Source organism: Nerophis ophidion, linkage group LG11 (assembly GCF_033978795.1).
Source record: "Nerophis ophidion isolate RoL-2023_Sa linkage group LG11, RoL_Noph_v1.0, whole genome shotgun sequence".
NCBI lineage: Eukaryota > Metazoa > Chordata > Actinopteri > Syngnathiformes > Syngnathidae > Nerophis > Nerophis ophidion.
The window spans coordinates 31,422,675-31,438,651 of NC_084621.1; the positions used below are offsets into that span (position 1 = coordinate 31,422,675).

General features: G+C 45.7%; 1 protein-coding gene and 1 long non-coding RNA gene across 4 annotated transcripts in view; one reads left to right on the forward strand and one right to left on the reverse strand.

Moving 5' to 3' along the window:
* Nucleotides 1-15,977, reverse strand: part of adam22 (ADAM metallopeptidase domain 22) — a 192,699-nt gene that overhangs the window by 18,970 nt on the left and 157,752 nt on the right. For all 3 annotated transcript variants that reach the window (XM_061915578.1, XM_061915579.1, XM_061915577.1), the window contains exon 30: nt 6,560-6,683. In XM_061915578.1, the coding sequence (XP_061771562.1) occupies nt 6,560-6,683 (124 nt within the window). The remainder of the gene's footprint in view (nt 1-6,559; nt 6,684-15,977) is intronic.
* Nucleotides 13,516-14,113, forward strand: LOC133561917 (uncharacterized). The gene is made up of 2 exons (XR_009808798.1): nt 13,516-13,701; nt 13,785-14,113. It is a non-coding gene; the product is annotated as an uncharacterized LOC133561917 (long non-coding RNA).

The following is a 15,977-nucleotide window of genomic DNA, read 5'->3' on the forward strand; positions in this document are numbered from 1 at the left end:
CTCCCACTCTCCATGACTGAGGTTGCCGGATACACAGCCAAATCCGAATCCGAAGTCTAGGAATTTCAAATGGCAATTGACGAGTCCTACGCTGTAGGTTTCTCTTGTTTATGCTACTTGCAAGATGGTTTACAAAGTAATTAAGCTACATTTTACTGATGTCGAATGGCCAAATGTATTTGTAAAGTTACGCAGTGATATTTTCATCGTGAGTCGGGACAGATTGTTGGCATCACCCTGATCAGTGGCCTTGTGGTTAGAATGTCCAATGTTCAAACCCCAGCAGTCACACCAAAGTCTATACAAATAGGATCTATTACCTCCCTGCTTGGCACTCAGCATCAAGGGTTGGAATTGGGGGTTAAAACACTAAAATGAGTCCTGAGAGCGGCCACCGCTGTTGCTCACTGGTCCCCTCACCTACCAGGGGGTGGGACAAGGGGATGGGTCAAATGCAGAGGATAATTTCAACACACCTATTGTAGCATCCGTGGTACTTTAAAATTAACTTTAAAATGTCTAGTTTGACCGCATGGACCTTCATTGAAATAATGATATAATAATATATAATATATTATATATCGCATAGGCCTACTTTGATGGCAAGCCAAGGCCAACACTAAAATTATGTTGCATCCAACCTGAAGCACTGCATTCTCTTCCATGTATGCACATTACCATCTTTCAGTTCGGAGTGCAATTATATGAGCCAACCCAGTGACATGCAGTCAGGGTAGGCAGGTGAGGCCCCGTCTCACCTGCCATCATGGAAAGAAAAAAAAAGGAAAAAGAAAAAAGATAATAATTAAATAGTTATATGTATCCAGTGATTATACTATAAAGTTATTTTCTATTTAACTTCTCCAGTTTTAGATTATTTTTATTCAAAATCGCTGAATTTTCACATGTGCGTTCAAATACTGAGCAGAGACTTGCGGTGAGTCAGCAGCCAGCTGAGCCTCACCGTCACTATGGATTGCTGCTGTGCAGTGAGACCGTATTGCTATATGAATTATATTATACATTAACATAGTTTAGTTAGCTGAGATATATAATGTACAGTGTATTTTGTCAACAACTGTGTGTGTGTAATGTATTTCTTGTGCTGGGCAATCATAAAACGCCTGCAAAGACGCACTGTGTGAGGCTCGCAGTAATCCGGCTTCCTGGCGGTAGAGGGCGCTAGTGATCCCAGAGATCATTCTTGCACTACTCGGCTAGCCCTGGGGACATATGTTTTAAAGTTGTCGTTTGCCTGCATATCGTAAAAATGACCGTCCAACATTTCACAACTAATTGTAAACTTATAGGTTCCGACCATAAGGGCCGAGTTGCGACGAAAGAGTGTGTCGATGTTAAGATATTACGCCGACTTAGTAAGTCTATCTGTTTGCTAATAGTAGCTACTAGCCGTACCCATGTATTTTCAATGGGCGGTTAGCATCGGGTTTTAATCCCGTTTCCTCCGATGTTTCTGATCTGATTGAATTTATATTTATGTCTAGTCTTTATTTTGGGTACTTAAATATGGTGACTAAGTATTGTGGCGTTTTAAGGCCCTCTGCATCTTTTATGCTACAGTAAAGACAATGAATGAACATGGCCGCTGGAGCGCGGTTACACTATGACATCATAGTGACAACACTGTGTGGCTGTATGAACTGCGAATGCACATATGAACTGCAATCAGTCTCATAAGGCTCTTATAAACTTGAAAAACTTTTGATATTTTTTTTTAGTGCCTCACTCTAACTTTACTCATCCACAAATCTTTCATCCTCGCTCAAATTAATGGGGAAATTGTCGCTTCCTCGGTCCGAATAGCTCTTGCTGCTGGAGGCTCACATTATAAACAATGTGAGGATGTGAGGAGCCCTCACAACGGTGACGTCACGCGCACATCGTCTGCTACTTCCGGTAAAGGCAAGGCTTTTTTATTAGCGACCAAAAGTTGTGGACTTTATCGTCAATGTTCTCTACTAAATCCTTTCAGTAAAAATATGGCAATATCGCGAAATGATCAAATATGACACATAGAATGGACCTGCTATCCCCGTTTAAGAACATTTCATTTACAGTAGCCCTTTAATGCCTTTTGACATATCAGGGCCATTTAATGATGACTTGACATTAAATTATTACATTTGGAACCTTTAAGCATTGAAAACAGCGTCTTGGTGTGGCCATCTTTGGAACTTATTAGGCTGGAGTAATAATAGGATTTAGTTTGTGTTCTGTGCATTTCTTTGTGGATGGTGAGGCCAGGATTTTTATGGAGTTGCTCAAGCTGGCCACATTTAGCATTCAGTTTACGAAGCTCTGGGGTGTACAGAGAAGCGTTTGAGGTGAAGAAGACACCGAACTGGAGGGGCGCTAATGCAGGACAACGAGGTAGATGGGTCGTCTTAGTCTTGCTTCCGATCGGTCGACCGAGGGGGAGCGAGGCCGGACCGGACCGTCTCGTAGGTCACTTCCCAGCAATAGAGGCCAATCCGCAGGGTCGTAAGAGACCCACATTCTCGAACAATGTCGCGGGGGCCTTTGAATTCTTCTGTGACTTCCTCGTTCACAAGTCTCTCCCTTAAAATCCTTTATTCTTGGCCGCTGCCGTACGTAAGGACTTTGCCTATGAGCGGTCAACCTCTGCTCTAAAACAGCAGCTCCAAAACCATGGAATCGCAAAGTGTCAATCTTCCTTTAAGTGGAGTCTCGGGTGATGAGATTTTACAAGAATAACGGCTCATGACAAAAAACACAGATAAGTCACAAATATACTTTGTCGAACATTTTGAAAAATTGCTTTTATTTTGTAAAAAATTGCAACGGAAACACAGTTTTTGCTCTTTAACGTTTTAGAAGAGAATTGCAAGCCACATACCAGCCCCCTGTGGAACAAATCAAGACGCCGACAGAAGGGACACAAGCTATGTGACGCCAGAGTATATTTCAGCCTTGACCCATTACAACCCACTTAATGTTATATTGTTGTTTGTGGAATATGACCCTTATTATGTCGCACAAATCCAAAAATTACAGTGTATATTTATTTAAAAAATGCATACTTTGTTTTTCTCACGGAAAATATTCATATAAAAATCAATATAAAAACAGGTTTGCAACTATTTTTTTTTGCAGGTCCAAAGTGGTGACTTTTATAATCCAACAAAATAGAGTCATTTTGAAATAGCAACCTTGTTAGTACAGTGTCAATACAGCCACAGCGAGTGTGGCGTCATTTATGTCACGATCCGCTACTCGGATCGTTTATTGTTTCGCCGTTTATATGTTGTTGATCATGTTTAGTTCTAGACTCGGCCGATTCCTGTGTTTGTGAACTTCCTCTTGTATCTTGTTTCCATGGTTTCTTATTTGTTCCAGCTGCTATGCCTTTGTCGCACACCTGATGGCAATTATTATTTGTGTATTTAGGCCCACCTGATACCTTAGTTCGTTCTCGGTCCATTGTTTGCTTTACGCAACAAGTCACGTATGTATTCGGTCTTATGTTTTCCATGTGCTAAGTTCCGCCTTAGTTTCGCGTGTGGTCGGCACGTCACATTTTTGTACTTTTGTCTCCAGCTAAGTTTATCATTAGCTCCCCGTGCGTAGGCACGCGCTTTATTTTCCCTTTTTGTACCAGTGTTCTTTTGTTTTATATATTAAAATCAGTTTCTTACCCGCACTCCTGCCTGTCTGGTCAACGTGCATCCAAGAGGTGGCAACTCCGCGCAACAAGTGCGCCGCAATATGCGTGACAGAATGGACCGAGCCAAAAGCCACGTAGCACTCATCCAGCCCCAGCCACAGCAGGTGTTCCTCCCCAATGAGGAAAAGATGGAGATATTCTGGGAGCTCCAAGCGGACTCTCGTCCATGGGAGAGCGAGGACGAGATAGAACTGCCGGAGGAGGATCTGCCGGCCGAAGCTGTGGTGGCGTGGGGTCTACTGATGGCGAAGATAGCGGACGCGGAGGACCGCTTCCGCCCCCACTCACAAGCCACCCCGACGTTCTCCTCAGCGCGTTGCCAGCCGGGCGGGCACGTCACACCACCCGTGAGGCGAGGGCTCCAGTGGCGACCAGGCGCCGCGCAGGTGCGTGCGCAGAAAGAGTGCAGGACTTTTCCCCCAGCAGCAACTGCCAGGCGCTTTCCATGCGGCTTCTCCTCCCCGGCACCTGCTGACAATTTACCAGAGGGACGCGTGCGGCGCACACGCACAAGGCCAGCTCCCAGGCTTACAAGTGCCCACCCTCCCATGCCCTCGACTGCCTCCAAGCTCGCACAAAAGCCCCCCCCCCCCCCCCCCCCCCACCAGCTCCATCTGGCATCTGGAATCTGTTTCCTGAGGGGGGGGGGAAGGCTGATGGCGTGTCAGTGGGACACCGCGCCAACAGATGGGCCACCTGCACCAATGCTAGCACCTAGCCCAACGCCAAGTCCACGCCAAGGCTAGCCCCAGTGCCGACACCACGTCAACCTCCAACGCCAAGTCCACGGCTAAGGCTAGCCCCAGTGTCGGCACCACGCCAACCTCCCACACCAGCCCCACGCCGAGCTCGACCGCCAAGTCTAAGTCGACCTCCAAGTCGAAGTCATAGTCGACCTCCAAGTCGAAGTCATAGTCGACCTCCAAGTCGAAGTCATAGTCCACCTCCAAGTCGAAGTCATAGTCGACCTCCAAGTCGAAGTCATAGTCGACCTCCAAGTCGAAGTCATAGTCCACCTCCAAGTCATAGTCCACCTCCAAGTCATAGTCCACCTCCGAGTCCAAGTCATAGTCGACCTCCAAGTCGACGTCCAAGTCCAAGCTGGCCTCCAAGTCCTAGTGAAAGTCGACATCCAAGTCCAAGCTGGCCTCCAAGTCCAAGCTGGCCTCCAAGTCCTAGTGCAAGTCGACATCCAAGTCCAAGCCAGCCTCCAAGTCCAAGCCGGCCTCCAAGTCCAAGCGCAAGTCGGCCTCCTAGTCCAAGCGCAAGTCGGCCTCCTAGTCCAAGCGCAAGTCGGCCTCCTATTCCAAGCGCAAGTCGGCCTCCTAGTCCAAGCGCAAGTCGGCCTCCTAGTCCAAGCGCAAGTCGGCCTCCTAGTCCAAGCGCAAGTCAACCTCCTAGTCCAAGCGCAAGTCGACCTCCTAGTCCAAGCGCAAGTCGACCTCCTAGTCCAAGTTGACCTCCTAGTCCAAGTCCACGCCCGAGGCCAAGTCCACGCCCAAGTCCACGCCGAGCGTCAGGTCCAAATCCACGCCGGGCGCATCTGCCTCCGCGTCGGCTGTGGGTGTGGCCGTGCCCAGGTCGTCCTCCTCGCAGGGCGCTTCCACCTCCACAGGTGTGGCCGTACCCCGGGCATCATCCTCAGCGAGCGCATCCAACCCCACGCCGGCCACGGTTGTGGCCCTACCCAGGGCGTCCTCCTCGCAGGACGCACCCTTGTCCTCATCAGCCACGGATGTGGCCTCTGCGGGCCCGCCCGCCTAGACTTTTTTTGGCAGCGGCATCCCACCCGCCGCCACCGCCACCTATGGTGTCCTCGGTGGATTTGGGGACACGGGACTTGTCAACCCTCCACCAGGTCCTCCCTCCACCCTCCCTTCTCTTTTGGACTGTCTCGTTGCGGGGGGGGGGTTCTTTGGGGTTTTTGGGGCATCTGGGATCTTTTGGGGGGGAGTGTCACGATCCGCTACTCGGATTGTTTATTGTTTCGCCGTTTATATGTTGTTGATCATGTTTAGTTCTAGACTCGGCCGATTCCTGTGTTTGCGCACTTCCTGTTGTATCTTGTTTCCATGGTTTCTTATTTGTCCCAGCTGCTATGCCTTTGTCGCACACCTGATGGCAATTATTATTTGTGTATTTAGGCCCACCTGATTCCTTAGTTCGTTCTCGGCCCACTGTTTGCTTTACGCAACAAGTCACGTATGTATTCGGTCTTATGTTTTCCATGTGCTAAGTTCCGCCTTAGCTTCGTGTGGGGTCGGCACGTCACATTGTTGTACTTTTGTCTCCAGCTAAGTTTAGCATTAGCTCCCCGTTCGTAGGCACGCGCTTTATTTTCCCTTTTTTTACCATTGTTCTTTTGTTTTATATGTTAAAATCAGTTTCTTACCTGCACTCCTGCCTGTCTGGTCAACGTGCATCCAAGAGGTGGCAACTCCGCGCAACAAGTGCGCCGCAATATGCGTGACAATTTACCCTTCACTCACTCCTTAATGTATGTATATACTGTATGTTTATATGTGTATGTATGTACATACACACATATGTCTATATTATATATATATATATATATATATATATATATATATATAGTGTATATATTTTTTTTAATTACAATTTTTTTTTAAACATTATTTTCTGCGACACACAGACACAGATGTGGAAAACCAGATGTTGCCAGTCAGGCTCATTGGAAGTACTTTTAAACTGTTTAAAATTCAGCATCCAGACTATATTTTGGCAACAAACTTGTCATTAGAAGACACACAATTAGGATGTATTTGAAATGTTTAAAAGTAGTACAATAATCAAATGTGTAAAGTAGAAATACAAAGAAGAAAGATAAGTCACCCTTGCACTCTGCCTGTTAGCTTTTCTCTGGTCGTCGGGAAGAGGCGGCATTGGGTAAGGGTATCTCCTGCTGGATGCAATAGACCCTGTAGAGGAAGTGGGGGACTTAGCAGGAGACAGTGTCCTACAAGAAGAAAACAAATATTATTACAAAAATGTTGCTTTTATGCTGTTGTTTGTCGCGGTTGTTTGTCGCTTCAGTGTTAGTTTTTCTACACCGTACGTAACACTATCATGTTCAAACAACTGGGAACAACAGTAAGTGCACTCATGCTTCCCTCACATGCTTTTTAACAACATGGAGTCAATATTACTACTAATGATAATAACAATAATGATAATTATAATAGCATGAGGAGCCTATGAGCAGAGATGTACACTGTGCTGGCATAAAGAGTGAAGGAGCCACACTGAATTGAACCAGAGGAGCTTGTTTCCACTACATTCACAACATAACGGTGGAGGAGAGAGGCTGCTGCTGTAAGAGAAGATATTTATCATATTTACAGTTGTTGACGCACGCAAAAGTATTTATTGTCAGTCTTCAATGACGTAGCCCACCTTAAGTGTGTTTTGAGATAAGAGTTGTCTCTGGTAATTGTTATGCTTTGAGTAGCAAGCAAAAATTGAGTTACAAGCATTCCCACCGTTTGTTGGCGTAGCGAATGTTACAGTAAGATCGGACCAAGACATCTTGTCTGACTTGCTCTAAATATTATTATTATTATGAAGGAAGTGATTGTGAAGGACAGTCCTGAGAAGAAGTGTATGATATTCAAAGCATTTCATACAACTTGGTGAAGCAGACAACTTATCACTGCTAGTCTGCACTGTCTAATTCCAGCCAAGAATGTTAAAATACCGTATTTTCCAGACTAAAGAGCCACACGCATTTGAGAAGAAAAACATATTTTTCCATATATTAGCCGCACAGGATAGAACAACGGCTAATCAAACAAAATAGAAGTCATCGTCATGCACTAGCCGTGAAAGCTAGCTCAATCAGCTCAACAGACTCAATAACTCTACGGCGACGTTTTGGTGATTTATTTAGGAATTTTTGAAACTGAAACAAAACAAAAAAGAATGCCGTTGTAAGAAAATAATGCTAACACAGACACTCGTAGACGTGTTAGCATATTAGCTAATGCGAACGACGCTGGCTTCAGCAGTCGATTATGTCAACCTGTGATCATGGTGCCGCTATAAATATATATATATATATATATATATATATATATACGAGTATATATATATATATATATATATATACATATATACATACATACACACACACGCGCACGCACACACACACACGTATCAACTGAGTTTGTTTATGTCAGTGCTTTTCAATCGCCTGTTGCTATACACTCACTTGGGGACATAATTTTTTTCACGCCCCCTTTAAATTGAAATACAATTGAGAACCTAAAAAGATTTTTTTATTAAACCCCTGTCAGTAACTACAATTTGTCGCTACATCTGTAAGTGCAAGTTAAAACTCTACTATGCAAAGCCAAAGCCATTTATCAACAACACCCAGAAACGCTGCCGGCGTTGCTGGGCCCAAGCTCATCTAAGATGGACTGATGCAAAGTGTAAAAGTGTTTTGTTGTCTGACGTGTTCACAATTCATATTGTTTTTGGAAACTGCGGACGTTGTGTCCTACAAAACAAAAAGGAAAATAACCATTTGGATTGTACTATGCGCAAAGTTAAAACGCCAGCATCTGTGATGGTATGGGGGTGAATTGTGCCCAAGGCATGGGTAACTTACACATCCGTGCAGGCACAAATAATGCTGAAGGTTTTTGAGCAACACATGTCTCCTTTCAAGCAAAGTTATCATTTTTCAGCACACTGTTGTGTTACACAGTAAAGGAGTGCAGGTACTAGACTGGCCTGCTTGTAGTCCAGACCTGTCTAGGTTGAGGGGCTCACTGTGATGACATCAGTGCAGCATGGTGCAATGATGTCATCCTTGTCATAACAGTCAAAATGCAGACAGTTATAATATCTAATATTATAAAAGGTGTTTTCGATTACATGGGGCCCGGCCGGGCACAGCCCGAAGAGGCAACGTGGGTAATCACTCCAATGGGCTCACCACTCATAGGAGGGGCCATAGAGGTCGGGTGCTGTGTGAGCTGGGCGGCAGCCGAAGGCAGGGCACTTGGCGGTCTGATCTTCGGCTACATAAGCTAGCTCTTGGGACGTGGAACATCACCTCACTGGGGGGTGAAGGAGCCTGAGCTAGTGTGCGAGGTAGAGAAGCTGGATATAGTCGGACTCACCTCGACGCACAGCAAGGGCTCTGGAACCAGTCCTCTCGAGATGGACTGGACTCTCTTCCACACTGGTGTTGTACGCAGTGAGAGGCGACGAGCTGGGGTGGCAATTCTTGTTGCCCCCCGGCTCAAAGCCTGTACTTTGGAGTTCAACCCAGTGGACGAAAGGGTATCCTCCCTCGCCTTCGGGTGGGGGAACGGGTCCTGACTGTTGTTTGTGCTTACGCACCAAACAGCAGTTCAGAGTACCCACCCTTTTTGGATAAACTCAAGGGAGTACTGGAAAGTGCTCCCCCGGGTGATTCCCTTTTCCTACTTGCGGACTTCAACGCTCATGTTGGCAACGACAGTGAAACTTGGAGAGGCGTGATTGGGAAGAATGGCCGCCCGGATCTGAACCCGAGTGGTGTTTTGTTATTGGACTTCTGTGTTCGTCACAGATTGTCCACCATGTTCAAACACAAGGGTGTCCATACGTGCGCTTAGCACCAGGACACCCTAGGCCGCAGTTTCATGATCGACTTTGTAGTTGTGTCATCGGATTTGCGGCCTCATGTTTTGGACACACGGGTGAAGAGAGGGGCAGAGCTTTCTACTGATTCCCACCTGGTGGTGAGTTGGCTGCGATGGTGGGGTAGGATGCCGGACGGACCTGGCAGGCCCAAACGCATTGTGAGAGTCTCCTGGGAACGTTTGGCAGAGTCTCCAGTAGGAGAGAGTTTCAATTCCCACCTCCCGAAGAACTTTGAACATGTCACGAGGGAGGTGCGGGACATTGAGTCCGAGTGGACCATGTTCCGCACCTCTATTGTCGAGGTGGCTGACTGGAGCTGTGGCCGCAAGGTAGTTGGTGCCTGCCGTGGCGGTAATACTAGAACCCGTTGGTGGACACCAGCGGTAAGGGATGCCGTCAAGCTGAAGAAGGAGTCCTATCGGGTTCTTTTGGCTCATAGGACTCCCGAGGCAGTGGAAAGGTACCGACAGGCCAAGCGGTGTGCAACTTCAGCTGTCGCGGAGGCAAAAACTTGGACATGGGAGGAGTTCGTGGAAACCATGGAAAACGACTTCCAGACGGCTTCGAAGCGATTCTGGACCACCGTCCACCGCTTCAGGAAGGGGAAGCAGTGCACTGTCAACACCGTGTATGGTGTGGATGGTGCTCTGCTGACTTTAACTGCGGATGTCGTGGATTGGTGGAAGGAATACTTCGAAGACCTCCTCAATCCCGCCAACACGTCTTCCTATGAGGAAGCAGTGCCTGGGGAATCTGCGGTGGGCTCTCCTATTTCTGGGGCTGAGGTTGCTGAGGTAGTTAAAAAGCTCCTCGGTGGCAAGGCCCCAAGGGTGGAAGAGATCTGCCCGGAGTTCCTTAAGGCTCTGGATGCTGTGGGGCTGTCTTGGTTGACAAGACTCTGCAGCATCGCATGGACATCGGGGGTGGTACCTCTGGATTGGCAGACCTGGGTGGTGGTCCCTCTCTTTAAGAAGGGGGGCCGGAGGGTGTGTTCCAACTATCGTGGGATCACACTCCTCAGCCTTCCCGGTAAGGTTTATTCAGATGTACTGGAGAGGAGCCTACGCCGGATAGTCGAACCTCGGATTCAGGAGGAACAGTGTGGTTTTCATCCTGGTCGTGGAACTGTGGACCAGCTCTATACTCTCGGCAGGGTCCTTCAGTCTACATGTGCTTTGTAGACTTAGAGAAGGCATTCGACCGTGTCCCTCGGGAAGTCCTGTGGGGAGTGCTTAAAGAGTATGGGATATTGGACTGTGTGATTGTGGCGGTTCCCACCCTGTACGATCAGTGTCAGAGCTTGGTCGGCATTGCCAGCAGTAAGTCGGACACGTTTCCAGTAGGGGTTGGACTGAGCCAAGGCTGTCCATTGTCACCGATTCTGTTCATTACTTTTATGGACAGAATTTCTAGGCGCAGAAAAGGCCTCCCGGTGGCTGTGGATCCGTAGGGGGGATCCGTGGTGCGCTACTTGGACACAGGCCGGGGTCTGATCACCCCCGGCTGGGTCGCCCGGGCGAGGGTGTCTGATGATTAAAGACCCGAAACACCAGTTTTATCACTGATGACGTGTCCAAGCATCACCGTGAGGTGTATTCAAGTTTTTCTAGGCGCAGTCAAGGCGTTGAGGGGTTCCGGTTTGGTGGCCGCGGGACTAGGTCTCTGCTTTTTGCAGACAATGTGGTCCTGATGGCTTCATCTAGCCGGGATTACAGCTCTCACTGGATCGGTTCGCAGCTGAGTGTGAAGCGACTGGAATTGAGAATCAGCACCTCCAAGTCCGAGTCAATGGTTCTCGCCCGGAAAAAGGGGGAGTGCCATCTCCGGGTTGGGGAAGAGACCCTGCCCCAAGTGGAGGAGTTCAAGTACCTAGGAGTCTTGTTCACGAGCAGGGGGAGAGTGGATCGTGAGATCGACAGGCGGATCGGTGCTGCGTCTTCAGTAATGCAAATGTTGTATTGATCCGTTGTGGTGAAGAAGGAGCTGAGCCGGAAGGCAAAGCTCTCAATTTACCTACGTTCCCACCCTCACCTATGGTCATGAGTTTTGGGTCATGACCGAAAAGACAAGATCACGGGTACAAGCGGCCGAAATAAGTTTCCTCCGCCGGGTGGCGGGGCTCTCCCTTAGAGATATGGTGACAAGCTCTGTCATCCGAGAGGAACTCAAAGTAAAGCCGCTGCTCCTCCACATCGAGAGAAGCCAGATGAGGTGGTTCGGGCATCTGGTCAGGATGCCACCGGAACGTCTCCCTAGGGAGGTGTTTAAGGGCACGTCCAACCGGTAGGGGGCCACGGGGACGACCCAGGACACGTTGGGAAGACTATGTCTCCCGGCTGGCCTGGGAACGCCTCGGGATCTCCCGGGAAGAGCTGGACGAAGTGGCTGGGGAGAGGGAAGTCTGGGCTTCCCTGCTTAGGTTGCTGCCCCCGCGACCTGACCTCGGATAAGCGGAAGAAGATGGATGGATGGATGGTTTTCGATTACATGCAAATAAAATGTGTACTAGAAAAAACAGGAGCAAGGCAAACAAAAAGGGACAATTCAAGTCTTTTTGACATTAAGGCGTGGCGTGGCGCGGTTGGGAGAGTGGCCGTGCCAGCAACCTGAGGGCTCCTGGTTCAATACCCACCTTCTACCAACCTTGTCACGCCTGTTGTGTCCTTGGGCAGGACACTTCACCCTTGCTCCCGATGGTTTGTGGTTAGGGCCTTGCATGGCAGCTCCCGCCATAAGTGAAATAGTGTCAAAGCGCTTTGAGTACCTTGAAGGTAGAAAAGCGCTACACAAGTATAACCCATTTACCATTTAAGGTTTGAAATGTATCTGTTGTTCTTTGAATTTGCTTGGCCAAACCACAAATATAAGCAAAATGTCAGGGAGATTGTAGACAAGCATGGCGGGTCTGAGATAATACTTAAGGTACGGTCCTTGTGTGTTTTTATTCACATCTCCTACCCATTTAGTTACATCATAAAAGTCTGTTTTGTCGCGAGGAGTTAAATACCTGTGGGAAGGTGAGGGGTGGCAGACACAAAACAAAGACGGGAAATGTAAGAATGAAATAAAATGGAAAGAATAGTAAAAGATAAGTCTGTGAGTGTTGGGAAGAGAGAAATAGGAGATATTTAGACATCCTGAACAAGACAGTGCACTTCAACTGGACAGTGGCTGGACCCTCACTGTTGTTTTATATGGAAATTAAGCTATGAACGAAAATAACGCACGCACGCACGCACATCATCCTCATTATGCATTCCAGGGCTCAGTTCCATGTCATTTCAAGCGTCGCTTTAGGGCCACTCAGGTCTCATGCTTGTAGCGCAAACATATGCAAGACACAGCCAGTGCACAATGTGCTCATCATGGTTCATTAACTTGATCTCATATTTATAAAGCTCATTTAGCAACAAAACATGACAATATTCTTTGGACAAGTGTTACTTTTATTTTGCCTATAACTAAATACCTAAAACATGAATGACGCTGCCTGGGCTCCATATAAGTTTGCACTGCTTTTAAAGATAGTGTACATTGCACATTTAATTATCATATCGCAGCATTCAGGGGAGTTTGACAGTTACACCCACACTCCCTTGCGGCCACTTATCTAAATTAAATGTTAAGTTTTTGTTGTTCTTGTTACCCACATACAATTGTATTTCATTGTTACAGTACATGCTGTGCTGTTTACTTAAAAGAGCAATTTCCCTAAAAGGGAACTGCACTTTTTGGGGAATTTTGCCTATCGTTCACAATCACTATGAGGGATACTTTTTTTTTTTTATGCATTCTAAATAGTAAATAAATACAATTAAAAGTCAGCTTTTAATGGAGCCTATGGGAGCCACTCTATTCTTAACAAAAACATCCAAACACCCCCATTAAGGTTTTATATACATACTGTTAGTATATATGTAATGTAGGAACAGGCACATTTATAATAACGTTTAGTATTTACTGTGGAGTCTCCCTCATGCACAGCCTGACAGTGGCATTTATAATAACGTTTAATATTTACTGTGGAGTCTCCCTCATGCACAGCCTGACAGTGACATTTATAATAACGTTTAGTATTTACTGTGGAGTCTCACTCATGCACAGCCTGACAGTGAGGCACCTCACAGGGGAGGAGCCAGGGAATGGAGGCAGAGTGGAACACAGAGACAACGCCCCAGCCTTGGTCGCATCATTGAGGGACAGTACATTCCCCTGTACCTGCTCAATCAGGCTGAAGTAGCACCAGCTGTGCGGCCAGGTTGGACCTGGCCGCACAGCTTTCTTAATTCTGCCTCATTCAGGTCTAGCTCTCCTCTGTGTCAAGGCATGTGCATCAGGCGGTAAGTGAGACATCCACTATTTCCCCACTAAGGACATTACTGGTTAAATGTTTTACTTATGTTGTGTTTCTCTTGTTTTATAGGCAAACCTATGACTTATAAAGAAGTGTCCTATTTAAAGGACTGAGAGCCCCGGATGGGAGATATTTATGTTTGTTAATGGACACTTTAAGTTTGATACTTCCACACCCTGCCCTTCCTACAAAGACGTGTGCAATATATGCCCTTTTTGGCTTTCTGCAAACCCAATCATGTGTCTTAGTGAGAATCAGGTTCCACCTTACGTATTTTGCTCATTTTAAGCATACGCTGTGCATTGGTTTCAAAAACACATCACGAAGCTCGCTTTTTTTCAACTACATCACTGAATACTGCAGACTTCATGAGAGCCAATAAACATGATAAAACATAACTTACAAAGTCATTAAGATACCGACTGCTAGGATGTTCATGTATTCCCATTTGGATGAAGGACTAACAATCATCACGAAGAGAAGGGGGGGGTGACACCAAGCGTCTTCATGTTCTTGCCATTTCAGGGTTTAAATTGGTTGTCAAAGTGTACCAACTTGTCGGAATACATCATTGTTCTACTATCCAGGTGAGAGGCATGATTTAGGATAAACAAAGTTTGACGTGAAAGGAAAGGATGAAGCAGATGATAGGTCGAATATGTTAATATTGGCACACAATATTGTGCGTAGTGCCGCTATAGTTTGTCTGCGGTAACACTTATAAGAAAAATAGTACTTGGTGAATATTCTAGCCACGACATGTAAATGGGAGTATTGTTGGTGCTTTTTGGAGATTTTTGTATTAGGTTTTATGGGGGGAATGGAGGACCTCCCATTGGTCCTGCTATAAGCCGACTTATCTGTTTATTTAAGAGTTAAAATGCATTACCGTACTAAAAAAATGTATATCTGTCTTCATGTCTTTCACAATGATTGTGAACAATAGGCAAAATTCCAAAAATAGTGCAGTTTCCCTTTAAGCAAGCTGAAGTGTCTGACTAATAATGATGCCGTCCAAAGTTGTAACTACAGGCAAATCAGACAGAACCTATAGTGCATTCGTGAGTGACATCGCACATATGGCGTCAAGTCTAACAAAAAAAGATAGCACCAAATCTTTCTGGGTGGTCAAAATGTATTTGTGGTGGGCCATCACAACAACAAACACTGCCAATATAATGCCATTTTTTGAGAGCGAGATCAATGTAACAATGTCCATTATCGTCACTATGACACCATAGTAACGAAACAAATGTTTGTCTATATGGGCGCTACAGTGACAATCATACTGTTTCATTTACATGCCTCACAAAATAGAACATTAATATCTTTATAAAGACTGAATTTGTGGCACAGCTTTGCATTATAACTATAAAGATTGTGGAAGGAGAGTATATTAAGCTTAAACACTCCCTGATTATGCAGTTTTACAGCCACTGGTAAAAACATTCTTTAATGCAGCTTTAAAGCCAGCCACTGGTGAAAACGGTCCTTATTTTTTAACATTTTATATTTAATATAACATTTTTAAAAAGTACAAAATGTTGACTTGCCAAATATTCAAATAAGTCTTATACTTCCTATTAAGCATGTGACCTTAGAATACCGTAACTTACCAATCAATTAAAAATCTTTGGGTGGCGATTTGATTATGAACAATATATCAAATCAAACTAATTCTCGTATTATATTATGGTATTAAATGATGATGAAACAGGTTACAGATTACAAAAGCTACTCTTGGCTACTGACCTATTCGCAAAAATCTGCTCGGTGGCCTTGTGGTTAGAGTGTCGGGTCTGTGGGTCATGAGTTCAAACCCCGGCTGAGTCATACCAAAGACTAGAAAAATGGGACACAATTGCCTCCCTTGCTACCAAATGATTCCCGAGCGCGGCCACCGCTGCCGCTCACTGCTCCCCTATGGGGATGGGTCAAATGCAGAGGATAATTTCACCACACACATTGGCACTTTAACTTGAACTTTTCATTTCGCACAGTGAGTAAACTTACACACTGTGCGAAATTGCTAAAAACAAAGATGGCCGAAAAAAAGGTTATAAAACAATATACTTAAAAAAAAAAAAAAGAATAGTTCAAAATCAATTTTTGAAAATGATCAATCAATTTCAAATTGTAATAACAAAAAGAAAAACCAGCACCCTCCACTACCATAAATATTAGGGAATCGAAAACAGGTGTTGCTTTTTTTTTTTTTTTTTTTACATTTAATGACATACAATTTCACAGTATGTCATTATT